This window comes from Gossypium hirsutum, chromosome A03 (genome assembly GCF_007990345.1).
Source record: "Gossypium hirsutum isolate 1008001.06 chromosome A03, Gossypium_hirsutum_v2.1, whole genome shotgun sequence".
NCBI lineage: Eukaryota > Viridiplantae > Streptophyta > Magnoliopsida > Malvales > Malvaceae > Gossypium > Gossypium hirsutum.
In genome coordinates, this window is record NC_053426.1 from 67,639,635 (window position 1) to 67,666,274 (window position 26,640).

A 26,640-nucleotide genomic window follows, 5' to 3' on the forward strand; every position below is an offset into this window, starting at 1 on the left:
TTTATCAAAATCCAAGTTCATGGACTAAAATGAGAAAAACTAAAAGTTCTTAGACTAATTTAGACAAAAAGGGTGTAACACATCCTAACCCCAAATCGTCACCAGAAGAGGGTTATGGAGCATTACCGGAGTTTACAGAATAATTACACACAATTCCATTATTTTCTTATGTTTATGTCAAAGTTGTCTTCTTGAAAAGCAGTCACTAAAATATTTATAACTCGAGCTATGAAACTCCAAATTAAGTTCTGTTAATTTTTGTTAAAACTAGACTCGTATACCTTTCTACCATAAAATTTTTAGAATTTTTGATTTAGCTAGTTATTACAATTTATTCTTCAAAGTTACCCCTGGTCTGCTGTTTGACAGCTTCGACCTTTCTTTACTAAAATTTAATTATCTCATAGCATAGGACTCAGATGATGTTCCCATTTATTTTTCTTGAAAATAAACTCATTAAAGATTCTAAGCATATAAATTATAGCCGATAATTATTTTTATACAATTTTTAATGATTTTCCCAATTCAGAATAGGGAATTCCAAAATCAATCTGACATTGTCTCACAAAAATTCAAATTCATACCAAATTAGTCAAATCCTATTTTATACCATAACCAAACGTAAATTTATTTATTTCATCCTTACATTTACAATTTCAAAATGACACACACATAAGACATCCTAGGTACATGCCATTACCCATAATTAACACACTTTACCTCATTGAATTCGGGATCGACCTGGGATGCTGATTCAACGTTCTATCTTTACTTAACCTGCGCACGGAAATAAACCGTATGCTGAGTATGGTATACTCAGTGGTATTTATATAATCCGAACACTTGATAATATAAAAATTAAACTTAAAATCACAATAACAAATATAACTATTCATTTATTTATTTTATAGATAAGTTTCATTTACTTACCATACAAATTCTATACAAGCCATATAACAAACACAACAACATATTTGCTCAATTCTTTTCATTTGCTTACCGTATAAATTCTTTACAATATATTCACAATTCACTTGTATTCACACTTTACTTCTTAACAATATACCATTTTAATTCATTCTAACATCAATCATCATCCATTTGAACTTCACTCATTTCATGAACCTTTTGGTTCATGTTTTCAATCTCATATCTCAATTTCAATTCTCAATTCAATTTCTCATTTCATTCCAATAACTCAATCAATCAAATTCACTCGATTTATCTTTTCACTTATTTACCCCTATTAACAAGACTCGGACTCTGATAGATACACGGATTCCTCCCAAACACACCAGAATATCCAACCCAAACACACCCGAAATATTATAAATCCTCCATAACACACCAGTATATCATATCCTCCCAAACACAACAATAAGGCATTAAATGCCTCTTTGGATAAACTGAAGTATATAATAACAGAAACATCTTCTCGGCCGAACTACAAATCTCCTCATCACATCACAAATCCAGTGGCATGCCATTTGTATCCAATCTGGTCCGATACTGTTAATAGGGTATTTGATTTACTTTCTCAATTTAATAAATCTTTCATCAATATACCATTCTAATAATTACATATATTCACACATATTCACAATTTCATACATTTTCATTCAATTCAACAAATATATTTCAATTATTCAAATTAATTCATAATTCAATACAACTCAATTCACTTTTCAATATCAAATCTCCAATTATCACAAATCTCATATATTCATATCAATTCCCTCATATTCCAATCAATATAATTTTTCAATATAACATTCATTCAATATTCAAATTTTTACATAAATCATATATATATTATATATTTCAATCAATATAAATTCAATCAAAATGATTTCAATCAATATAAATTTGATAAATTCATCACATACTAAAATCAATCCATTTCAATTGTAAAACATCATAATTCTAAACGAACAATTGTCATATGTATATAAATATAACAAATAATGACTGAGTTCGGATTATAGAAATACAAACCATATTTTTTTTAGCTAACTCCTCAACGATCTTTTCTTTTCCTTTAGATGTCGATGCCTCGTTTTCCTTGTTAGCTAAAAATAACAACAATTTACATTATTAATTACAGTATTAATTTAAATAATTAATTAAATTTCTACTCAATTTATGCCTAATGTTCGTTTGGTTGCAACTCCCAAATTTTCTTCATACTTTATCCGAAATTATTACTTGTTGTTCTGGCTTCATCAATAACTTTATATTTCATCCAAATATATTACTTTATTGCTCTAGTTTCAACAAGAGCTTCATATTTCATCCAGATAACTTAGTTCTTTTCTTTCTTTCTTTTTCTTCCTGTGTGAAAAACCCAATAAAACTCTTGCTAGTTGAAAATTCATATATTTATTTCATACTTCAATTCTATTCATTTTCTTCCATATTCATCCTAACTATCAAGTATTCATAATATAACTCTAATTTAAAATTTCTTTTAATTTAATCCCTCTAATACAAAACTTATAGCTTAACTTACAATTTAATCCTTTCTTAATTCTAACTTAAAATTTATTCAATTCCATCCTTAATTTATCTTTTTCTTCAACATGAACCATGCTTAGAAATCTCATAACTTTCAAAATTTCCACTTAAAACAAGTAGTATTTATCTCTAGGATTCCAAAAACTCAAAAATCATAAAAAAAGGGGCTAAATTGACTTACCAAATTAACTTGGAACCTTTAAAACTTTATTTTTCCCTTTTTTCTTTTCTTCCTTTCTCGCTTCTCTGTTTCGTCCCCTGCTATTCTGTTTCTTTCCTTCTTTTAATTCTTTTTGTTTCTTTCTTTTGTTTCTTTTATATATATATATATAATGACAATAATAACTATATTAAAAATCTATTTAATAACAAATATTTATTTAACACTTGTACCAATCATTTTTATACACTTGTTTTTCTTTTCTTTTATATCTATATATATATATTTAATAATTTAATAATATACTTATATAATAAGTAAATATATATGAATTTTATAAATATATGTATACTAATATTACACATGTCATTATACATACCATACATTTGTCATTCTTTTCTTTATTTATCAAACAAAAATCTCATTATTTAATTATTTAATTAATAAATATCTTTTATTCTAAAATTAAGTAAATATACAATTATAATATTCCAAGTGTTCAAATACATATATTACACTTGTACAATTTTATCATCATACATTTATCTTTATTTCAATTTATTTTATAATATAATAATTTAATATCAATTAAATAATAATAACCATAATAATAAATTAATTAATTAATATAAGAAAATCCTAGACTCTTCCATCTTTTGCCGCCTAAATTCATACATTAGGCATAATTGCCTATTTGGTCCTTTTTATTTTCTTTTAATCTACAATTCAACTTTCATCCTTTATTTAATTTAGTTATTTTTTCTAATTACTCTTAATTAAGCTAAATTCACTTAATTAAAACTCTAATTAACCACTCGATTAACTTCAAAATATTTTTAATAAATATTTTCTAATCCATTTTTCAGAAACAGTGACCCGAAAATACACTTTTCTAATAACCTTAATGTTTGGGTTGTTACAAAGGGATTCAAAAATCAAGGTGAAAAAATTACCAAAATTAGAGGCTAATTGTTATTTTATCTCTTGTACTAATGACTAGTATTAGTTTGTTATCCCCCGCTTCGTTTTGGGTAAAAAGAAAAGGATAATCATTTGAATTAATTAAAAGCAAACTTTCAAAAAATAAAAAATTTTATTAAATCAAATGAGAAATAATTATGCTAGACGTTGATTATTTTAAGTTAAATTATGATTATGGTTCATTTACTATGTTTAAATGTAAGAATTTGTATCTTGTCAAGCTCAAATTACATCAAAGGGGACGAATTGGTATTTACTATTTAAGAAAATGAAAGCAAAAAATAATGATACAAGAAATTTAGAGTAGTTCGAGTTTAATTGCCTACCTCTATTACCTTAGCTTTTCTTAACTAAGGATGTTTCCCAATTAATTAACTGGTACCGTTTTAGGACAAGATATAATATTTATAAAATCTCTATCTTTTAACTTGATAAGAGAGTACCAGTGCCCTTGAAGGTTTTCTAAATAAAAAAAACTTAAGTAATCCCTGAAAAAAGAAAAGAAATAAGAATGAATATAAAACCTCTCAAAGGTGAATATACCAAGGTAGCTAGTACCGCATTGATGGCAATACCATTTATCTACTGAAACTAATACGAATGGGTACCAGTCTGTTTCGGGTACCGTTTCACATTTATTGATTTTTTTTTAAAATTTAATATATCAAATATTTAAATATATCAAATGAATTAGATTAAATAGTTTTAAATATAAAAATATTAATTGATTATATACAAGAATTATCAATAAACTTTATAAATAAAATTTCATCATTTAACAAATTTAAAGTAAATAAGGAAAAAAACATTCCACAATTCAACAACAAAATTATCCATAGCATTATTTAAAAAAACCTACAATAAAATCATCTCATACTAAATATATAAAGTGAAATTTTAATAAAAGCATACCCATAAAGTTGTGTTCGTAAAGGTTTTAAAAATTGTCTTTTTTTTCTTTACTTTGTTTGTTATATATATATTTTTACTTTTTTTTTATTTATTAACTTTCTACTTTAAATTTTAAAGTTGCTCCTTTACCTTGGTTAAAGTTTAAATTTAAATTTGGTTAGTAAAAAAAAATTAAAGTTGGTAAAAAATTAATTTTATCTATTTTTAAACATTATCTATACAGTGATTGGTGCGCTATGTTCCAATCGATGCAAACAAAATTGCCAGGAACAAGTCGATGCAACCACATGAGCCGAAATTTACACTGGTGCAGTAAAGAGAAATTGTCATCCTAGTTTGTTACTGGAATGGTATGCAGTAATGTGAAACCTACTACATTGGAATGTACAATTATTAGCTCTCACAAATACAATAAAACGCTTGTATAAAGAGATACAACTAAACCCAACAAATGTTTTTGAATGAAGTTGGAATATAATAAGTGAACGATTTGGAATTTTTCTCTTTGATGTTTGCAAGCTTGTTTCTTGTCTTCATTTGATTGTTTTTGGATCGTATTTATGGCCTCTCATTAATTAGGATAAATATAGAGCCGTTGGAGGGGGCTCTAGCTGTTTGGAGCATTGTTTTTGCTTACTAAATGCGGTATGCAATATAACACCCCACACTTATTTCGATGTACAGTACAAGTGGGATGTGCTACAAGAGCATTTTCAAAATTGAACAAAAAAAATTCTTTTAAAAAAATTGTGACACCCTCACACCTGACTCGATCACCAAATTTGAATGTGTGATGTCACATTATATTGCCGAAGCAACTCAGACTAACTCAATTCATTTAACTAATAATTTGGAATTCAATCACATTAAATTACATGCATAAACATGATGAATTAATGTTAAATGATCTTATATAAAGTGTTTTTGTAATGCCTCAAATAATTCCAATAATACGAGGCATAATTCTAAGCTCGAATATCAAGAAAATTATGAGAAAAATTATGGAAATGACACAGATAGGAAATTTCATGAAAGGAATTTGATATTGGCTTTGGAAATATCTGGAAAGAGTTGTAAAGTTGATAATATAAAAAAAAAGACCAAATCATAAATTTTGAAAAATATTGATTATTGCGTATTATTTAACATGAAACAAATTGGAATTTGATATTGGCTTTGGAAATATCTGGAAAGAGTTGTAAAGTTGATAATATAAAAAAAAGACCAAATCATAAATTTTGAAAAATATTGATTATTGCGTATTATTTAACATGAAACAAATTGAAATGTGTTTTGGTGTGATGAAAATCACTTTTGGAACTAAATTGAAAAAATTGAATAGTATAGGGACTAAATTGTTTAATGTTTCCATTTTTGTCGAAAGAAGAGCTAAAGTGCAAATTTTACCACTTATGAAATTATGTTAAAGATTTATGATGAGGGGCTTAAATTGCTCCAAGTATCAAATTTTGAGAAGAAATAGTTAAAAATGACAAAAAGGACAAAATAGTAATTTTATTGTAAGAGGCTAATTTGGTAAATTTTTTAGACTTTTATGGTGGAAATAATATTTTAATATGATATTTAGTATCTTGAATTGTTTTAAATAATTGGAACCTCATTTTAAAGATTTGGGCCACAATTTAAAGAAATTGAACATGAATGGATGGACTTGGGTCCTGGGCCCATGAAAGGATATTTTTAAATAGGGGATGAACCCCATCAGCTCATCTTTTTCTTTTTGTTCTCTACTAATCAGCCGCCACCGTTGTTTTCATTTTTCTTTTCTCCTTTTCCTTGCTCATTTCTTCATTTTATTTCAAAATTTTCACTACCCACCTTAAGATTTTGTTAAAATCTCTATGGAAATCACCTCTTAAACTCATTATCATTATCAGCCTATAACAGCCCGTTTTTAGTGAAATCGGAATAGTGGTTTCGAACCACAAATCCAAGTCTGTAAAAAAAATTATTTTAATATTATTGCATAGTTTGCATTATGATAGGAATGTCGTATAATATTTTGTTAAGAAAATTTTACCGATTCCATGTCTAATTTGATGAAGTACCAAATTGCATAAAATACAAAAGTTGAGTTATAGTAGCTATAGGTATCAAATAGCTATGGAATTCAAAATTGGAGGTCCTTATATGGAAAATAGACCATTAAGAGGAGTTAGTAGATAAGTTTGATGATTCATCCATGGAAAATTAGAAAAAGAAAAGGATAAAATTGGAAAGATAAAAAAATAAAGATGATAAATAATAAAATAAAGAAAATATCATGATTTTATCATCATCTTTCCCAAATAAATATGGAAACCCTAGTCATGGAGAATTAAAGAAAGAGAAAACTTATTTGGTCAATTAGGTGAGTATTCAAGTCCCATTTTTAATAATTTTTATATTTCCGAGATCGTAATAGTTTAATTTAGCTATCTTGGAGATTAATTTGTAAAGTTATTAAAGTATTAGGATTTTTCTATGGATGAATATGCATGAATTATGAAATTTATGATAGAAAATGAAAGGTTGTTAATAGATAAACAACTTTTATAAAGTGAATTTTCATGAAATTGTGATTTAGGGACTAAATTGTAAAGATGTAAAATTCATGGAAAAATTTTGAATTTTATGAATTACATGGGCTGTAAATGTTATATGTAAAAATTGGTTAGGCTTGGAATAAGAATTAAATTGCATGAATTTTATTTTCCGAGCCTAGGGACGAAATTGTCATTAATTAAAAGTATAGGGGAAAAATTACCATTATTCCCAGGATGTGAACTAAATTGAATTGAATATAAATCATATTAAATTGAGCTAAATTTACTCGTATAGATCCGGATAGACCTAGTACGAAATTGGATCGAGGAAAATAAAAAGTATCGGATTAGTACCTTACAAACACGAACATTGTCGAGGTAAGTTCGTATAACTAAATTGTATATTTATGTGATATGTTTGATTTATATGTATGTAATTTGTATAATTGTTAAGTATGATCACATATCCGACAATGTCTGACAAGAAATAAATCCCAGTTGAACAAATGAAATTAGATGGACAGGGTTTCTAGAGTGGTTGTGGTTCTGCACATGTTGCGAACACACCATAGCTAGCAAGAGCGTCCCGTTATAACTCACATGAGCATCCCGATATAAGCTCTCTTGAGCTTTCTGATAAATGGTTCTTCCAAGCTTCCCGTTTATATGCTCTTATGAGCATTCTGATTGATAGTGATCCTGCATGTGTTGCGGACACACCACAGCTCTTCTGAGCGTCTCGATATATGGCTATCTGGAGCCTCCCGTTTAAAAGCTCTTTCATGAGCTTCCTGATAATAGCTCTTCGGAGTTACCCGTTAAGCTCGCATGAGCTTTCTGATTTAAGCTCTTATGAGCTTCCTGTTATTAAGCCCGGATAAGCTTCCCGTTACAAGCTCACATGAGCTTTTTGTTATTTGGCTTGGAAGAGCTTCCTGTTTTAAATGCTCAATGAGCATTCCTGAATATGAATTGATGGAATATAGCATGTACACTTTGTTTGTACTAACCATTTATCTATTGATATTATAAGTGGTTCAACGATAAAGTTATGATAAATGACAATATAAATTTATGATGAAAGATTATGGACATATATTTGACCACATGAACATGACTTGTCTATGAAGTTCGAATACATGATATGGAAAGTACATGAATAAGGAAATTTGATTAATGATAAGGTCATACTTGTTTATTGATATTCATGTGAATTACATGACTAACATGCTTGATGAGGATATGTGTATAGGAAAATGGCCAATTTGGCTTGAACATATTTATTTGCTTACCTTAAATGTAAATTAATTGGTAAGTTAATTTCATGTTATTCAAACTTTCTAAGCTTGAAAGCTTACTTTGTTTTATTTCTTCTGTTTTATAGTACTTTGAAGCTCGTAAAGGTTGGAATTTGGTCGGAGCCACATCACACTATCCCTTGGACTTCTCAGTATATATATAGCAAATTAATTTTGCTTATAATGGCATGTATAGGTTAAATTAGCCAATGATGGCATGTAAAAGATTTGGTTGAAACTAGCCATTTGTATGGCTTGTATTTAGTATATTTTGTTATGTATAAACATAGTTTAAGCATGTTTGACATGTGTGTTTGAAATGGTTAAAATGATGAAAATCATGTGGATGTTTGGATTAAACTAACATATTTGATAAAAACATGCATTTATGTGAATTAGGTCAATTAGTTAAGTTTGAAACATGAACACATGTGATGATATGTCATGTATAAAACTTGATTTTTGCTTGATATGAATGTTTTGTGTTGGCTTGGAAATGTGTTAAAATGTCATTGTAGGTGGAAGACAAATTGGGTGAGAAATAAGGCTAGGAAATGGCCTTATTTTGTCCACACAGGCAGAGACAAAGGCGTGTGTCTCAGCCGTGTATGACACATGGCCTAGCACATAGGCATGTGGTTTGGCCATGTGTCCCCTGCATCTTTAAAAATTCAAAACAGAATGCTCAGGATTTTTCACATGACCTGGCACACGGTCGTGTGGCTTGGCCGTATGACCCCTGCACTTACACACAGCCTAGCACACAGGCGTGTGACTTGGCTGTGTGACCCAAGTCAGTAACCACCCTAATTTGGACACAGGCTGGGACACTGTCATGTGTCCCTATTTCGAATGTCCACACGACCTGAAACAAGAGTGTGTCTCTAGACCGTGTGAGCCATACGGCCTAACCATACAGGCATGTGTACCCTGCACCTAGAAAAAATATTGAAATTTTGCTAAAAATTCTCTGAGTAATCGGATTAATCCCGACTTATTTCTATTGCATATTTTGGGCCTCGAGGGTTGATATAAGAGACAATATGATTGTTTTTTATTGATTTCTTATATAAATAAGAAATGATATGAAATGTTTGTATATGATCTGTTAGTTTCGGTAATGCTTCGTAACCCTGTTCCGGCGACGGATACGGGTTAGGGGTGTTACAGTTTCACTAATTTCAACTTATGATTTATAGAACTTTGTTGAGATTATGTGAAGCTAGAGTGAGAAAACTTCAACAATGGTAAGAAATGATTTCTTACACCCCTCTTAGTTTGATAATTGTTGAGAAATGATACGAAAAAACTTAGAAAAAATTACATTTTTTTTATATTTTGGTTTTATGGAAATGAGGAAACAATGATTTGAGGATGTCTAAGCTTATTTATGATGGATTGGTGTTCATAAGAGCTTGATTAAGTGTTGTAAAACATCCATCAAGGTAAGTATCATGGATACTCAACTTTCCCCTAAGTTAGTAAGCTTAGGGTTTATGAAGTTAATGTTATAATTAAGTGTTAATATTAGTGTGAAATCCCATGGCATAATGTGATGAAATAAGTTAATAAAATGTAAATTGTTGTCATAAGTGGCCATGAGAAGTATTGTTAGGCAATTATGTGAAAAGGATGTTAAGGTTTCCATGGAAGTAACTAAAGCTTGATAAGATATGTATGTATATGTATGAACCATACTATCATTATAGAAGGATTGCATAAGGCTATTATGACCAAAAATATATATGAAAATGTAAAGTTCTACTTTAAGTTGACAAGTGTCAATATAAGCTTAAAATACCAAAATGGCCATAAAATGATATGAAACACTAAACATCAAAAATTGTATATGGAGTAATTAAAAGGGAAAGCTCAAATGTGTATGGAATGACAATTTGGTGCCTATATGTAGAGTTAGGCAAAAGATTGCCTACCTACAATATAAATGTTAAAAATTGAAATGAAAGACTTGAAATGACTAAAAACCATGTTCGTGAGTGAAACGATATTGACATAATATATGAAGTGAGATTTCTATTAAATTCTATTATGATCACATAGCCATGAAATTGTCACTGAATTATGTTATAGTAGCATAAATCATGAAAATCAACACTAAAATGAATAATTACTATAAATAAAAGCTTATGACTAACAGCATTGATAAATGAAGCTCTAGTAGATTAGAGAGTCAGTTAGGATAAGATTGGCATGCCAATAACGGACTCCTATTATTAGTACTTCAATACTCTTATTATTAGTACCTGGTGTTAGACAATACACACATTAGCGAAACAAAATAGATAAATATAAAAAAATACTTATATACATAAAATATAAATGGAACAATTTATAATTAAATTGTGAAATATGAAAATCAAACAAAATCGTAATACAAAGTTGAAATAAAGAAGAAAGAATAGAGATTTTACGAAACATTGAGGCCTGTCAAACACAGTTTCCTTAAGACAGATTCGGCCGCTCCTACGATACTTGGAGTAACATTGATTGAATGTCTCCCAGGATACAACAACAGCAGTGATCAAAGTAGTAGCACCTTTACAACGAACAAAGTCTTTTTCTTTTACGTGAATGTTTGAAAATATGAAGAGGAAAAAGAAGAGATTAGAGAGCAACAGAGTTTCAATAAGAGAAAAATATTAGAGAGTATTTTCTTGTGAAAATACTTAAGAAATCATGGCCTTTTATAGGCATGGAGAATGTTGAAATTTTGGAAAAAAAATATCCACAAAATCTGCCATTAAATCAATTTGATTAAAAAATTTATTGGGATCAAATCAATAAGATAAGTATCCTTAAATAAGCAGCTTATGTCTGCTGAGGAAAATAAATTCGTGTTGGGCTAAAATATTCGTAGGCCCATTTGGGCCCGACTGGTCCGGACATTTCTCGTTGCCCACATCGTGAGGGTGCACCCCAACCTCGTCGGGTTTGGACCTGCACCCCTCTACGCGCAAGACAAGATTTTAAGCTTAGTCATTCAATTACCCGTTAAGAATGTTCACATATATAAACACACCTCACACTTGGTATTTAACCAATGTGGGATTTAAACCTTTACTTTTCCTCAATAATATTTCCAAGTAGCTTATTTTGAGCATCAATTTCTTATTCATCACTCAACCATTTTGAGCATAGATATACCGTTGTAAAGGTCTCATGGAGTAGATATGAAACCATAATTTTATGATTCAATTCTCCACCCTTACCTATTGAGAATATGCTTCAAAGTTCCCATAAAAGCAATTTTTCCAACACTTGGGTGCTTCAATTTTTGGCACTTTGATGCAATTCTAATTTGGTCTTCGGACACTAACGTTACGACATTTCTATATTACGGTGTATTGGTCGATTAGTCCCGAGTATCCAACCCTTGTTTCTAAGTCTATTCAAGGCGTAATTAACTAAAAATTGATTAATAAGATTGGCTATGAACATAAGTAATGAGTACCGAGGATGGTATGTAATAAGAAGCTAATAAATTATATGAACTATAAAAAATTGACAGGGAATAAGCCAATAAGAATATGACATAATAATATGTCCCAATAATTGTAATTTAATTGAAAGTCTTAATGCGCAATTAAGGTAAGTTAATAATCGGGTAAGCCCTTAGGGATGAAAATTGAAAATTGAAAGGTAAAATTCATAAATGAATCAAATGCCAAAATTGAAAAACACATGCATAATGGAAAACTATTAATAAGTTATCAAACTATAAGTTGAGCTTTAACTTGGCAACTCACATGAAAGAGTTAAAATGGTAATAATGTGTAACGGTCCAATTTTCAGTAGTAATGGAAATTATAGTTTTGGAACCCCATTTCCATAAACCGAGTCTGTATATATTAAATATTAATATTTATGAGAATGATATAAAAATATATTAAAATTTGGTCTAATAATTTTGTTGAATGATAGTTAATTTAAGGTTCAAAGAGTAAATTGTAAAGTCCAATTGCTATAGATTTTTAATTGACGAAAGGCTTGAGGACTTGAATAGAAATTAACCAAAGGTCTAAGGTGATAAATAAACCATTTTTCAATAGGAGATAGTGCTTGATGATGGAATCTCCCCACTATTGATAATGAAAATTTTATTTATGTTAATTAAGTTAGGTTAATTTAATTAATCTAGGTTAATTAAAGATTAATTAAAGTATATAAGGTAAAAATAGTGGAAGCTTACCATCTTTTCATCCCTTCAACCGCGCAAAGCCATAAGAAACCAAAGGAGAAAAGTTTTAGGTTCCAAAAATATTCGATCATCAAATTGGAAAGAAATTCTATAACACTCCAGATCCGACCTAGGAGTTTCGGCTAAGTCGAAGGCGTTATATTGATCACCGAAGTGATTCGGTAAAGCCATTCTTTTGCTCTGAGTTGGATTGTATGAAAATCGCTCTTCTGTTTTAAAGGAAAACATTTATTAATTAAACCGACTTTGCTTAGCAATTCAATTACAATGTTATTGACGTGAAGTTTTGAAAAACGATTATAGTTAAAAAGACTTTTCAAAACTTAAATTATTTATAAAGCAGTAGAAAATATTATTAAGAATAATAGTTTTCTAAACCAAATAGCATGCAATTATCAGAGCATTAACTAAGTATCATGCTTAGAATTAATAAGCTAAACAATTCCAAATCTAAGATATAAAAGTAAGAAATAATTAGTAATTACAACCCTAAAAGAGATTAAGGAAAACTTTGAATGGAAACTTTAAAATAAGAATAAAAAAACGAGATGCTAGTCTGAGGTTCCTCCAATGTCGTACCGAGTCCTAGTTCCCTGTGCTGAAAGCTTATCTCAGCTAATCTCATTATTAATTTTTTGGGATTAGATTAGCTTAAAATTAGGATTATTGATTTAATGTATTGATTATGTTTCCGTAGTTAGGCCTACTCTTTTAGTACAAATAGACATATAATTTTTTCTATTGAAATACAAGAGAAAATGATTCCTATTATTAACATGGTATCAAAGCTTGAGAATCCAGATTTAGGGTCTTTTTTTTCTCACCACCCCCTCAACAAAGTCGCAGTCTCATCTTTGGCGAAAACTCAAAATCCAGTGACCACTACGCGTGGCTCTCATGCATCACCCACAACTTCAACGTACTTTCTCACGTGTCGGCACATCCAGTTCATATTCGTCGAATTTAATTTTTCGACCACCACCATTGGTTTTGTTGGTGTTTCTCCGATCTTCCTTACTACTATTGGCTATCGTGGTGTATTTTTTTTAGAGAAAAAAATGACAAAATTAGAAAAATTATTATTTACGATAACCCTACGAATCCAACATTCAATTTTGTAAAGTTAGGTAATGCCTTTAATACTCAGATTAATACTGACTCATGGATTATTGATTTTGGTGCGAATAAACACATTACAGGTTCCACTAATAGTTTTTTAAACTAATTCCCAAGTCAAACAAAAGAAAATGTCAAGATAGTCGATGGGTCTTTTGCTCTCGTAACTGGATCAGGTTCTGTCAATAGTACACTCAATATTAAACTATCCTCTATACTACATGTGCCTCGTGTTCCGGTTAACCTTTTATCTATTAGTGCCATCACAAATAACTTAAACTGCAAAATTGAGTTTTTTCCTGATCATTGTATATTCCATGACCTTTAAATAGGGAAGAAGATTGGCAGTGGTAGATTGCATAATGGCTTATATATGTTGGAGAGAAGTATTGAATCTGTTCAAGCCTTTTTTTTTAGAGGTAATAAGGTTATCAACCAAGAAATAATGCAGTGGCATAAGCGGTTAAGACACCCATCATTTTTTGTTATGGAAAAGTTATATCCCAGATTATTTTCAAAGACTCGGTTTGATTTATTGTTTTGTGAAGCTTGTGAGTTTGTTAAACACACTAAAATTCTTATCCTTTGAGAAATAATAGAAGTAAATACTCTTTTTATGACCATTCATTCTGATGCTTGGGGGACCAACTCGACATACACCATTATCTGGTAATCAGTGGTTTGTTACTTTTATTGATTGCTGCACTAGGATGACTTGGGTGTATTTGCTAAAATCGAAAAATGATGTGTTACATGCTTTCAGTCTTTTTTATAAAATGGTGTGTACTCAATTTGATGCTAAAATATAGTTTTTCAGAACTAACAATGGTATAGAGTACAATTTTGATACCTATTTGGAGTCTTATGGGATAATTCATCAAACAACTTGTCCCAATACTAGTTCACAGAATGGGGTTGTTGAAAGGAAAAACAAGCATTTGCTAGAAGTCACCAGATCTCTTATGTTTTCCATGAACCTTCCAAAACCATTTTGGGGGGACACAATTCTTGTATCTTTTTACCTTATTAATAGAATGCCAATTAGAACCCTTAATTTCAAAAGTCCCTTGGAAACTTTGTAAGGTAAAAATAACTATACTGTTCCTCTTAGGATATTTGGATATGTCTGTTATGTCCATGATCGGAAAGCTGGAAAATTAGATCCACGAGGTCTTAAATATGTGTTCATTGGGTATTCTCCAACAAAGAAAGGTTACAATTGTTATCATCCTCCTTCACGAAGAACTTTCATTAGTATGGATGTTACATTCCAAAAAACTGAGCCCTTTTGTGGTACAACTTAATCACCTTTTTAGGGGGAGAATAATGAGAAAGAAGAAGTGATACCTGACTCATTAACTATTGAAAACCTTATTCTAAAAAACATCATTGTTCAAGGGGAAGCTACTGTTTAAGGGGAGACTACTGTTCCAGAAAGCACCATTGTTCAATGGGAAGCTACTACTCAGGGGGAGACTATTATTCAAAAGGAGATTGTTGGGCGTTTGGACAAACTGGACTTAAAGAAGTATTCAAGAAGGCTTAAAATAGAAGAAGCCATCACGCAACCTACTATGTGCCAAGAATCTTCTCTTCTAGTGAGTTACCCTCAAATGATTTAGATTAACCTATTGCCCAAAGAAAAAGTGTTAGATATTGTACTAGACACCCTATGTCTAACTTTATCTCTTATGACTCATTGTCACTTTCCTATAAAGCTTTTGCTTTGTCTTTAACCTTTGTGTCTATTCCACAGGATTGGCATGAAGCATTCGAAGATCTCAAGTGGAAAGAAGTTGTGGTTGAAGAAATGAAGGCACTAGCAAAGAATGAGACTTGGGAGCTAGTAACTCCTCTAGTAGACAAGAATTTGGTAAGATGCAAATGGGTGTTTACTGTAAAACACAAGCCTAATGGTTCGATCGAAAGGTGCGAAGCCAGATTGGTTGCTAAAGGTTTCACTCAAACTTATGGAATAGACTATCAAGAGATGTTTGCCCCTGTTGCCAAAATGAACACCATCAGAATTTTGTTATCTTGTGCTGCCAACCTTGACTAGAACCTACAACAATTTGATGTGAAGAATGCATTCCTACATGGAGATTTAGAAGACAAAAGTATATATGAAGATTCCTCCAAGATTTGATAATGCAAAAATGCAAAGGAAGGTGTGCGAATTGAAAAACGCCTTGTATGGATTGAAACAATCTCCCAGAGCATGGTTTGACAGACTCGGCAAATCTATGATCACTTTTTGTTATCAACAAAGCAATGTTGATCATACCCTTTTTATGAAACATCGCAATGGTAAGATCACTCTTCTTATTGTATATGTTGATAACATAGTGATGACAGGAGACGATGAGGAATAAATGGATTGACTGAAACAATATTTGGGTTAAGAATTTAAAATAAAAGATTTAGGAAAGTTGCGATATTTCCTGGGAATTGAAGTTGCCAGATCAAAGAAAGGAACCTTCATATCTCAAAGAAAATACATCCTAGACCTCTTGACTGAGACAAGTATGATGGGATGTAAACCCGCAAAATCATCTATAGAAAGCAATCATAAGTTGCAAGCTGGAATATGAGAGTCAATGGATAAAGAAAGATATCAAAGACTGGTTGGTAGACTAATTTATCTTTCAACACTATACCTGATATAAAATATGCAATCAATTTGGTAAGTCAGTTTATGCATGATCCTCAAGAGTCTCATATGTAGGTTGTCTTTTGCATTATACGCTACCTAAAGTTTGTCCCAGGAAAAGATCTTCTCTTTTCTAAACATTGTTATCTCTAGATAAAACCTTTTACAGATGCAAATTGGGCTGGATCTCTGGATGATAGGAGGTCTACATCTAGATATTGCACACTTGTGAGAGGAAACTTAGTCACTTGGAGAAGCAAAAAGCAAAGTGTGGTTGCTTGATCAAGCACTGAGGTAGAATACAGAGCCATGGATCAAGGTGTTTGCGAGCTACCATGGTTATTAAAAGTTATGGAGGAATAAAAGTTGTCTAATAAAGGAAAATTATCCTTATATTGTGACAACAAGGCTACCATCAGTATAGCCTAAAACCCAGTACAACATGGTCGACCAAAGCACATAGAAATTTATCAACATTTCATCAAAGAAAAGTTGACTGTCGGCACCTTGGGCTTAAGTCATGTAGCCTCTAACAAAAACTATGATAATTTGTTTGCAAATTAGGCATGTGTGACATCTATGCACCAACTTGAGGGGCAGTGTTGATATCTTATCTCAACTAATTTCATTACTAATTTTTGGGATTAGATTAGGTTAACATGGAATTATTGATTTAATGTATTGATTATGCTTCCTTGATTAGACCTACTATTTTAGTATAAATAGACATGTAAATTTTTCTGTTGAAATAGAGGAGAAAAAGATTTCTATTATCAACACCTTGCATTAAAAAAAGAGAGGGATTGCATTAAAAAAAGAGAGGGAGTGAGCTTATGACAGCTAAATTACAATATCAACATTATCTTATAGACAATAATTAAATCAATTTTTAATGACAAATTAGGTTTTTTGAATTGGAACAAGTCAAATCTAGACAAGTGATGTTTGATACTCGAGCTGTGATTCAACCAAATCCGACTTACGGGATCATTTATCGATGAACTCTAAGCATGGATTCCACATTTATCAAAGTCTAACAAGCTGCAGAGCCTAGTATGAGAACAATTAAGAAAATAAAGATTATAATACACAGAAATGATGTAGCATTTTCAACTTTATTTTCTTTTATTAAAACATGAAAGAAGAAAAGAAAGCATGAAAGCCTCTGAACAAACATATACATATAACTTTGTTAATGAATCATCTATACAAGAGCCAGGTATTAGCAGTAATTTTATACAAATCAATGTCATTCATTGACTACCTGCAACTTTACCCACAAAAAGATTCCTAACAAATTTCAGCTTAATAATTCACGAAAAGACTACCTGCATGCGGCAACTTCCGACCCTACAGAGAGAAAAGAGTGCTTTGCTGCTACGCCATTTACAAAAGCAGAAAAGATCTCATTAAGAGCACTTTTTAACATGCTGAAGCAAATTACATTTGCTAAATGAACTTGTGAGTAAACAAGAAAAAAGAAAGAGTCAAAACCGAAAGTCTTAGCCTCCTCGAAGGAGAAGATTCGGACTTTTCAAGAGCCATTATTAGGTGCTTATTCATTTCTCATTTTGTTATCCCAAGTGTCCTGTCCAAAAATCTCCTCAATAACGTTGCATGTAGGCTGGAGATCGATACCTTCTGTAGCAGTTGTAGGATATCTAGCGTCCCAGATTTTTGCATCACAGGTATCCAATAAATAGACATGGCTCACCAGGTCAGTAGACCCGTCTACTTTAGCCTGCATACACTTGCAAAGGTCAGTCTTCATTTGACTATCATGCAAATCAGCCTTTGTGTCGATCAGACTATGAGAGTCAACCATGTTTGGCTGAAACTCAAAAGACATGCATGAGTCATCCTGTACATTGAAATCCTCTACTCGTCCCAAATCTTTGTTTGTTTGTTCAAAAACAAGATCAAACCTGCTCTCATCAAATGATTTTGCAATAGGTCCTTTTAACATAAGATTTACACCATAATCCCCTCTTGCTGCAGCACTGCTATAATTTCCATCTCCGCTACCACTATCAGAGTCACCACTGTCATCATCATCATCATCATCACTACCATCGTCGTCATCATCTCCAAGACAATCACCTTCATGGTTTGACAGGCCTTCTTGAGCAGCAAGGGACTCAATAGCAGAAGAGTCTTCATCTTCCTCTGAAGCCTTAACTTCATAAACCTGCTGACTTCCATGCCACTCATCATCATCACTGTCAATGTCCAGAATACTGGATCTGTTCTGAACAGCTCGTCTCTGAAGGATAAAGACATTGAAATAATAGCTGACAAGCTCCCTTTTGGATCGTGATGGGAACACCATTGGGAAATGCTTCCAGAACTTCTTACCCAAGGATGCAGGATTAGAGTAAACAACCTCACGAAAGATCTCTTCTTCTTCCTCACTCCATTTATATGCAACATCCTCACCCATATCATAAAACCCCAGCTTCACAAACTTTTCATGCCCAAGGGATTTTCGCAGTTTTTCCCGTGCTTCCATGACATGCTGTCTCACACATCTGAATGAGCCCCCATCCAGGCAGCTACAATCAGTTCTTCCAGCACCAACTTTGCCACTGTCATTTGCGGACAAATCTGAATCAGGCATTGGAATGACACATGTTCCCATCATAATCTCTTCATAGCCAATATCATTGGTGTCTGATGCACAATTCTGAACAAATTTGTCCTTTATGTGCCTACCCAATGAAGGAACATTGGCTTGATGATTTGGCCCAAGCAGAACCTGTTTTCGGGGAGACCGATCCAAGAGTAAAGAATAGGCATCCTCAACAGGGCCCAACATTCTTCTTGGGAAATCAAAGTCAAAATATTCTGGAGAAATAGGTGAAATTGCTGCCGGCCCAGTATCTACATCTTCCTCACTAGAAATGCTAGTGATCAAAGACAAGGGAGCACTAGTCTCAAAATCCTTATCAACCAAAGGTCTTTCATCATTAAGACCACCAGTTTCAAATGCTTCATCCCATTGGCATTTACGAAATCCACCCTCAACATCAACTGTCACAAAGAGGAAGATCACATCAATAATAAAACCATGCAGCAGAATAAGAATCATTCCCATAAAAACAAGCAGAAAAGCCAGAGAACACATTACCTGAAATATGGGGATTCTGATGGGTATAGCTATGGGAAATAGTATCAGCAAACTGAGTCAATTTGTTGTTATTGTCAAACTGTCTTGGATGCTTGAAAGGAAGTTCCTGCAACTCCTCACTGTCAAAAGGGCGCTTAAATCCCATTTACAACCTGCGGGACAAAAATGTTAATTATGAATATAAGGTAAAACAATAATAATAGAAAAGATATAGATGCATGTCGATCACAGAGTATACAGAAAAAAACATAGTGGCACATAGTAAGACAGAAAAATACATGAAATAGAAGACTAAGAAAGGGAGCATCAAGCTTATGTCAAAGAACACTTGACACAAGCAATAAACAAATAAATTAACCTGAAGCTCATTTAGACAGAAAAAAAAATACAATAGTGCTTGGGACCACCATGGTACTAATGCTAATTATGATGCACATACCAATTCATAGTACAGGCAAACTAACTTATTTGACTTTGCATGGAAAGCTAACAAGGTTAATAAATTAAAATTTAGTCAAATGCATAATAAAAGGAAAGAATTAACATATTAACCACTTACTAATGATGAAATGGATAAAAATTTATGTTAGGTGGAGTCAATTACTTCTAAATTGTGATGAATTGAAACTTCAATTGAACTGGAAAAAAGTGGAGAAGAATTAAAAGCCTAGGAAGCCTCAACTAAGACGATGAAAGCACTTAATTAGGCACTAAAATTGATTCAAGTATGGGAAGAGACGTTTCCCTAAATTAATTTGACTACCAGGTTGAAGCCCTAAATTTACAAGAAAACCCTAACCCTAAATTCCCAATTCGCCGAGGAAACGACGAATTGACAGCATAAAACTCTTGTAGACAATCTCGAGGTCACGTAAAACACCGAAACCCTCTACGAATTCACACATAGAGACGAACCCTAACGAATCGAAGAAACTAAACCCTAAAAAAACAAACCAAGAATAATCAGACAAAATTAGAGCGAATCACAAAGGGAAATCAACAAAAATCGAAGAGGAAACAAAACCTATGAGAGATCGATCAACAAAAAGGGCCCGATCGAGGAGATCGAATAACCCTAACCCTAGAGAAGCAAAAATTGAACGGCTGCGACAGAAAGAGAGATCAATCAAAAGAAAATAGCGAGAATCAAATAGATAATTACGTGATTTACAGATTTGATGAAGAACGATGAGAAAATCCGAGATCGATTTTCGGATTAATTTGGGGATCGTGAAAGAGGGTAAAGAGGCGATGGGAAGCGAGGATACGGTTCGGGGGCTTTTGTATACGAGGCGGTCCACTAAGAAAACCGGATTGGACTAATTTTGGTTTTTCGATGCCCAAACAGCATTTTTTGTCCTTTGTTATTCACCTGGACCTTTAAAGATAAACCGGTCCGGTTCTATATAAAATTACTGTAAGGTCCATTAATTTCTTTTACAATGAAATCAAATTAAATTTATCATAATACTAGTTTGTATACCCGTGCAACCAACGGATTTAGTTGGTGCACCGATTAGAATGTTACTTTATAAAATAATGAAAAACATATAAATTTTTAAAAAATTATCATTTTTTTTGTAAATTTATTTCTTTAATATGAAAAATAATATATTTTATAAAATAATAATAAAAGGTTTATAAATTTATAAAAAAAAAAAAAAAGAATTACCATTTCTTTAGAAAAAATGACATTGTATTAATGTTTTTATTAAATAAGAATTAAAATGATTTTAATAAATTTAATGGTTGAAATTTAAAACTTCATTGAAATTTGAGCTACATCAATTTCATTTTATTTCAATGTTGAATAAAATTTTGGATTCTAGTCGATTAAATTTATAATATTTTGAATTTATATTTCTAAATGTATAAATTTTATAAAATTATAAAAATTTAAAAATGAAATTTAAAAAAAAAAGCCTTAATTTTCTATGTTTTATAATTTGATCCTTTAACTTATTGGGACAAGTGGTGACCTCTTTAGCCATCCCCAGTGACACCAACTATATAATGATTGCAAGATAAAAGTCTCATTTTAGGTACTCTCGAATTCTAAGATAAAGCAGCACCAACAACAAAGAATGATGGGCTTTGCAATTGGAATTTTCAAAAATAAATTAGAATATTGTTCTCAGCTAGCTTATTATTGAATCTTTCTACACCATCACGATTGCGCATCATCAAACCCCTTTCAATATTCCTACCACTATACAACCTCTATCACCAATTTTCATCCATTAAGCTGAGCCACCATCCACCCACTACCTTGTCAATACCACAACATCCACCTTTGTTACCCATCTCCCATTTCTAACATCTTTTCTTCACTATAACATTAATTGCATAAATTCTCCAATAACATTTGTACCATTGAATCAATCCCACCATCTTTTTTCAACTTCTAACCATTTAGTTAGGAGTGAACAAAACTTGATTCAACTCGAAAAAGTCGAAAAAAATTCAAATTTCAAGTTAAATGAATTAAGTTATTCGATTTATTCAAGTCAATTCGAATTCTTTTTTGAATTTCGAGTTCAAATCGAGTTTAATTTTTGAATTCGAATAAACCTAATACCAAACTATAATATTTTACATTTTTACCCCAAACTCCCAAACATATTTACTTTCTTCAAAATTTTTTATTCCCCTCTCATCCTACCCCCTTCTACCCCTCAGCATTTTACTTCCTCAACCTCTAAAACTTTTTATTTTCTCCTAAAACTTTTACTCCCCTCCTATCCTCCGCTCTTATCCCAAACCCATTCCCCCCAACTCTCAAATTTTTTTTAATATCCCCTCCCTCAACCCCAAAACATTTTATTTTCTCCCTAAACTTTTACTTCTCACATTTTACCCTCAAATCAAAAATTAAAATCATCCAAAAAAAAACCCCTAAACCTAAATAATAATAATTTTTTATTTATATTTACTATTTATATTATTAAATTAAATTTCATATTTTACATTATTTATATTATTGAATTGTTTAATCATATTGAATCTTTACAATTTTTTGTTAAAATTAAATTATTGATTATGCTGTAAAATATTTGTGTTAAAATTTTATGTTGGTATCAATTGTACATTTTATCTTTAAGATAAATTTTATTTAAAAAATCATATTTTTTTTACATTTAATATATTTTTTAATTTCAAAATACATAGTGACAAGAATCAGAAGATAATTAAAACAACTAAGTAAGCAAAGAAGATAACCCGTATATAAAATATTAATAAATAAATTATGAGGGGATAAAAGTTAATAATAAATTTGATTACGGTAGGTGACAGTGATTACAAGGACTCAAAATTATTTTTTTAATTTATCTCGAACAAATATATTCGATTCGATTCGATTTGAATTCAATCTCACTGAACTCAATTCGAGAAAATTTCAAATCAAGTTAGAATGATAAAATAAGATTCATCAACTCGATTAACTCAAAATATTTACATTCGATTCAATTGAATGCTCACCCTTACATTTAGCAATAAACATAACATCAATACCAATCAACAAATTCAACCGAACCCTTCTCTCATAGCCACTATTAGCCCCATCTAACTTGAAATAGTACTAAAGAAAAATGAATCATTCAAGGCCTATACCGTAACTCCAAATGAAATTGAACCTATAAGAAGCAAACTAATAATAAGAAACCAATAAAAGAGAAAAAAGAAATATAGTTCAAATTGGCTTCATTTGGATGACAAAGCAAAGCTGAATTTAGGCAGGGGCCCGGCCCCTTAGAATGGAAAATTTTTTATTTTGATCCTTTAAAATTTTTAAAATTTTAAACTAGTAAAGATAAAATTACACTTTGACCCTTTAAAATGATAAAATTTTAATTTAATCCTTTAAAAAATATTTTTTTACTATCATAAAAATTACAATTTAATTTCGGTCTACTAAAGAAATTTTTTAACTTTGCCCCTGTGACAAAGATAGCAATGTTCCTTTGTGCCTCATGTGGAAATCTCTAGATATTAGGGTTGTTTTAGCAAAACTTGACCTAATAAGGTAAAAGAGGAAGGGAAGAGCTACATTTGGATGCCATTATTTCTGTTAGAGAAGGTGGCAACGGCAGTACCATACATCTCTTGGGTGGTTAGGGTTTCGAAAAGAAAAATAAAGAGACATTTTTGCTTTGAAAGGAAGGCCTGATAAGAAAAGAAAGTGGGACCTAGTAGTCAAGATTTGATAAAAGTAAGCCAACAAAGCTTGTTGCCAAATTTCCTATTAAAACGTAATTTAGTATGAGAATGAATAATTAAGTATTTATATTATTATATTCAATTTTGCCTAAAACTCCAATCAATCGAATTTCATTAATTATATTTCAATTATATGTGTTCATGAGTTGAGTCAGGGTGGGTCTAAGTATGATATTAACATATTTTATGTTTGTTCAAATCTAGCTCGACTTGACCCTAAATATAGACTTAAAATTTTGCCCAAATTCATTTATATTTACAAAAGACTATCTCAAACTCATTTTAGGCCCACCTATATTATTTTTTAAAAAAATTATATTATATTATTTTAATATTTAATAATTTTATATATTTTTATTTATTGAAAATTTTTATATAGTCATTTCAACATTGTTTTAATGTTTACATTATAGTAGTATTATATATTTAGTATATGTTTACTTTTTTAATGTCTTTTAAATTACATAATATATAAAACTAACATAATATAAAGTATTATAAACTTAAAAACGGGTCAAACTCGAGCCTTGAATATTTAAGCTTGAACCTGACTCATATTTTAAACGGGTCTAATTTTTTTACCCAAACCCATTTTTTGAGCTTAATATTTTTCTCCAAATCCTTACAAATTTCGAACGAGTTTGAGATACTATTTTCTAATTGATGGAACAAATTATTTATGATTAATTTTTTAATAATTGTATTATGATTTTATAATTAAATATAAAATAAAAATAATTAATGTTATTTTATTCATATTCTTATATGTAAAAAAATAGAAATAAATTAATGTAATTTAATTTTATTCGGATTTCATATTAACATTTTTACAATTCAAACCAAATTACTATTTTTCTTAGATATTTTGTTTCTTTTACAGCTATTTATCATAATTTGAAACTCAAATTTACTTAATTTGTTCCCGTAATTTGTTTTATATTATATTAGATATATATATTAAATTATACATATTAATCATTAAAATATTATTATGTTATATTCAAGTCATGTTGGTCGTGTTTGTTGTTTCGAACTTTACCATGCTATTATAATTAAAAAAAACTTAAGAATAAAATTTATTAATTAAAGTATATATACCATTAAAATATATATTAAATCATCATAAAAAATAGGATAAATTATTGATTATCAATTAAATATAAAAATTCATAACTAACATCTTCTTAAACTGTTCATGTTTCTCACTTTATGTTATATATATACTAGATTTCTTTCTCACTTATGTACAGGGGCGAAGCCAGAACAAATTGTTAGGGGGCGGATAAAATTTTAATTTTTTATAGTTTATATCTTTATAATTTGTAAAGGATTAAATCGAATTTTTATAATTTTAGGGAGGACCAAAGTGTAATTTTACCTATACTAATTTAAAATTTTTAAAAAATTTTAAGGGCCAAAAGAACAAATTTACATTTTAGGGGGGGCAGGGCCCATGCCAGCCTCCTGGCTTCGCCCCTTCTTGTCTATTTACTTTTTATATATTAAAAATAAATAATATAATATATAACATATTTAATTAAAATAAATAATATTTCATAAAAAAATTGAAAACACTATAAAAATTTACAACTATATTTGAAAGTAAATTTTGTTAGAATTTTAAATAATATCTACTATAAAATTAGAACCGTAAACGAGGATTTATCATGTCAAATCATCAAGAATAAATAAATAACAGAACTAGATGCGAAAGCGTACCTGAGTCCATGAATTTCTTGAAGTTTTACCAGATCTTGGGGATTTGATCTTCCAAATTAGCACACAAGACATTCAGAAAATATCTGCTCTCTCTTTCCCAATGATAGGATACTAGAAAAGATATCTTATGTATAATTTGGGGACCATAACCTAATATTTATCACCTTGGTATATTAGTTCTAATCAAATTATAATTAGCCCATCATTAATCAGAATTTGATTAGAATTCAATTACTAGAGTAATACACATATTTGACCCATACTTTATTTAATAATTAAAGGCCAATAAAAGTTTAACCAAATTAGATCACTTTTAATTTGAGCTAACCTATAATGATAGTAAATAATAACATGTAATTACCCTTATTATATATGTGATGTCCATATTTTCCAACAATCTCCCACTTGGACCACATATATATACTAATTACTCTATAATTACATGTCATTATATAATCTTATGAGCTCAAAATTTTACTATCATATCCAAAAGGTATTCCAAACAATCTCGTACATTAATTATATTAACATAGAACTAAGACGACTTTCGTTACATATATCGTAACTAAATCCATCTATGATCATGTATATTAACTCGACCAAATGACATAGATCAAGTATGGATGTGTAGGATGGAAATTACATGCAATATGATCTAAACATGTCTATTTCCAACTGGTCCTCCTTAGTGAGATCAAACCTTACCAAAATCAGAGTGTGAATAAACCAAATAAACTTTATTACTGCAGAAAATAAACGTAATGTAAACCAAATAAACTTTATTACTGCAGAAAATAAACGTAATATCTTTAAACTGAAATAACTAAAAATGTGTCTATAACATAAAAGCATTTAAAAGGACAAACTCCCACTAAAACCAAATATCCTTAAATGATATTACACACATATGAGTAATGTGCTCATGAAAAACCTTAGGTGTAGTCCCTTAGTAAGCGGATCCACAACCATGGAGTTTTTCCTAATATGCTTTATAGACACGTAACAACTCTGAACTTTTTCTTTAACAACCAGGAACTTAAAGTCTATGTTTTTTGACTTTGATGTGCTCTTGTTGCTATTGGAATGAAAGGCTATAATTTGTTTTCACAATTTGCACCTTAGTGACAAAATCTTGTATCCATATTCCATAAAAAATCGGAGTCTATATATCTGATGATCT

The 26,640-nt window shown here is 30.5% G+C and overlaps 1 protein-coding gene and 1 long non-coding RNA gene across 4 annotated transcripts; both read right to left on the minus strand.

The window, feature by feature from the left end:
• Positions 1-728: 728 nt before the first annotated feature.
• Positions 729-2,786, minus strand: LOC107888187 (uncharacterized). The gene is made up of 3 exons (XR_001681313.2): positions 2,696-2,786; positions 1,996-2,069; positions 729-777 (listed from the first exon to the last, which is right to left on the minus strand). It is a non-coding gene; the product is annotated as an uncharacterized lncRNA (long non-coding RNA).
• Positions 2,787-17,562: 14,776 nt separating this feature from the next.
• LOC107887358 (uncharacterized) lies at positions 17,563-20,867 on the minus strand. 3 transcript variants are annotated; one of them, XM_016811560.2, is made up of 3 exons: positions 20,686-20,867; positions 19,524-19,675; positions 17,563-19,426 (listed from the first exon to the last, which is right to left on the minus strand). In XM_016811560.2, exons 2-3 carry the CDS (start codon positions 19,666-19,668, stop codon positions 17,952-17,954), a joined length of 1,620 nt encoding a protein of 539 aa, XP_016667049.1. In that variant the 5' UTR covers positions 19,669-19,675; positions 20,686-20,867; the 3' UTR covers positions 17,563-17,951. The 3 variants fall into 3 exon arrangements, with proteins under 3 accessions (XP_016667049.1, XP_016667050.1, XP_016667051.1); XM_016811561.2 differs by having other exon boundaries at positions 20,548-20,845; XM_016811562.2 differs by having other exon boundaries at positions 20,083-20,845.
• Positions 20,868-26,640: the final 5,773 nt, after the last annotated feature.

Coding starts and splice junctions, on each gene's coding strand:
- LOC107887358 (XM_016811560.2), bottom strand. CDS start 19,668: ATGGGATTTAAGCGCCCTTTTGACAGTGAGGAGTTGCAGGAACTTCCT. Junction 19,427..19,523: donor TCAGAATCCCCATATTTCAG/GTAATGTGTTCT, acceptor TCTTTGTGACAG/TTGATGTTGAGGGTGGATTT.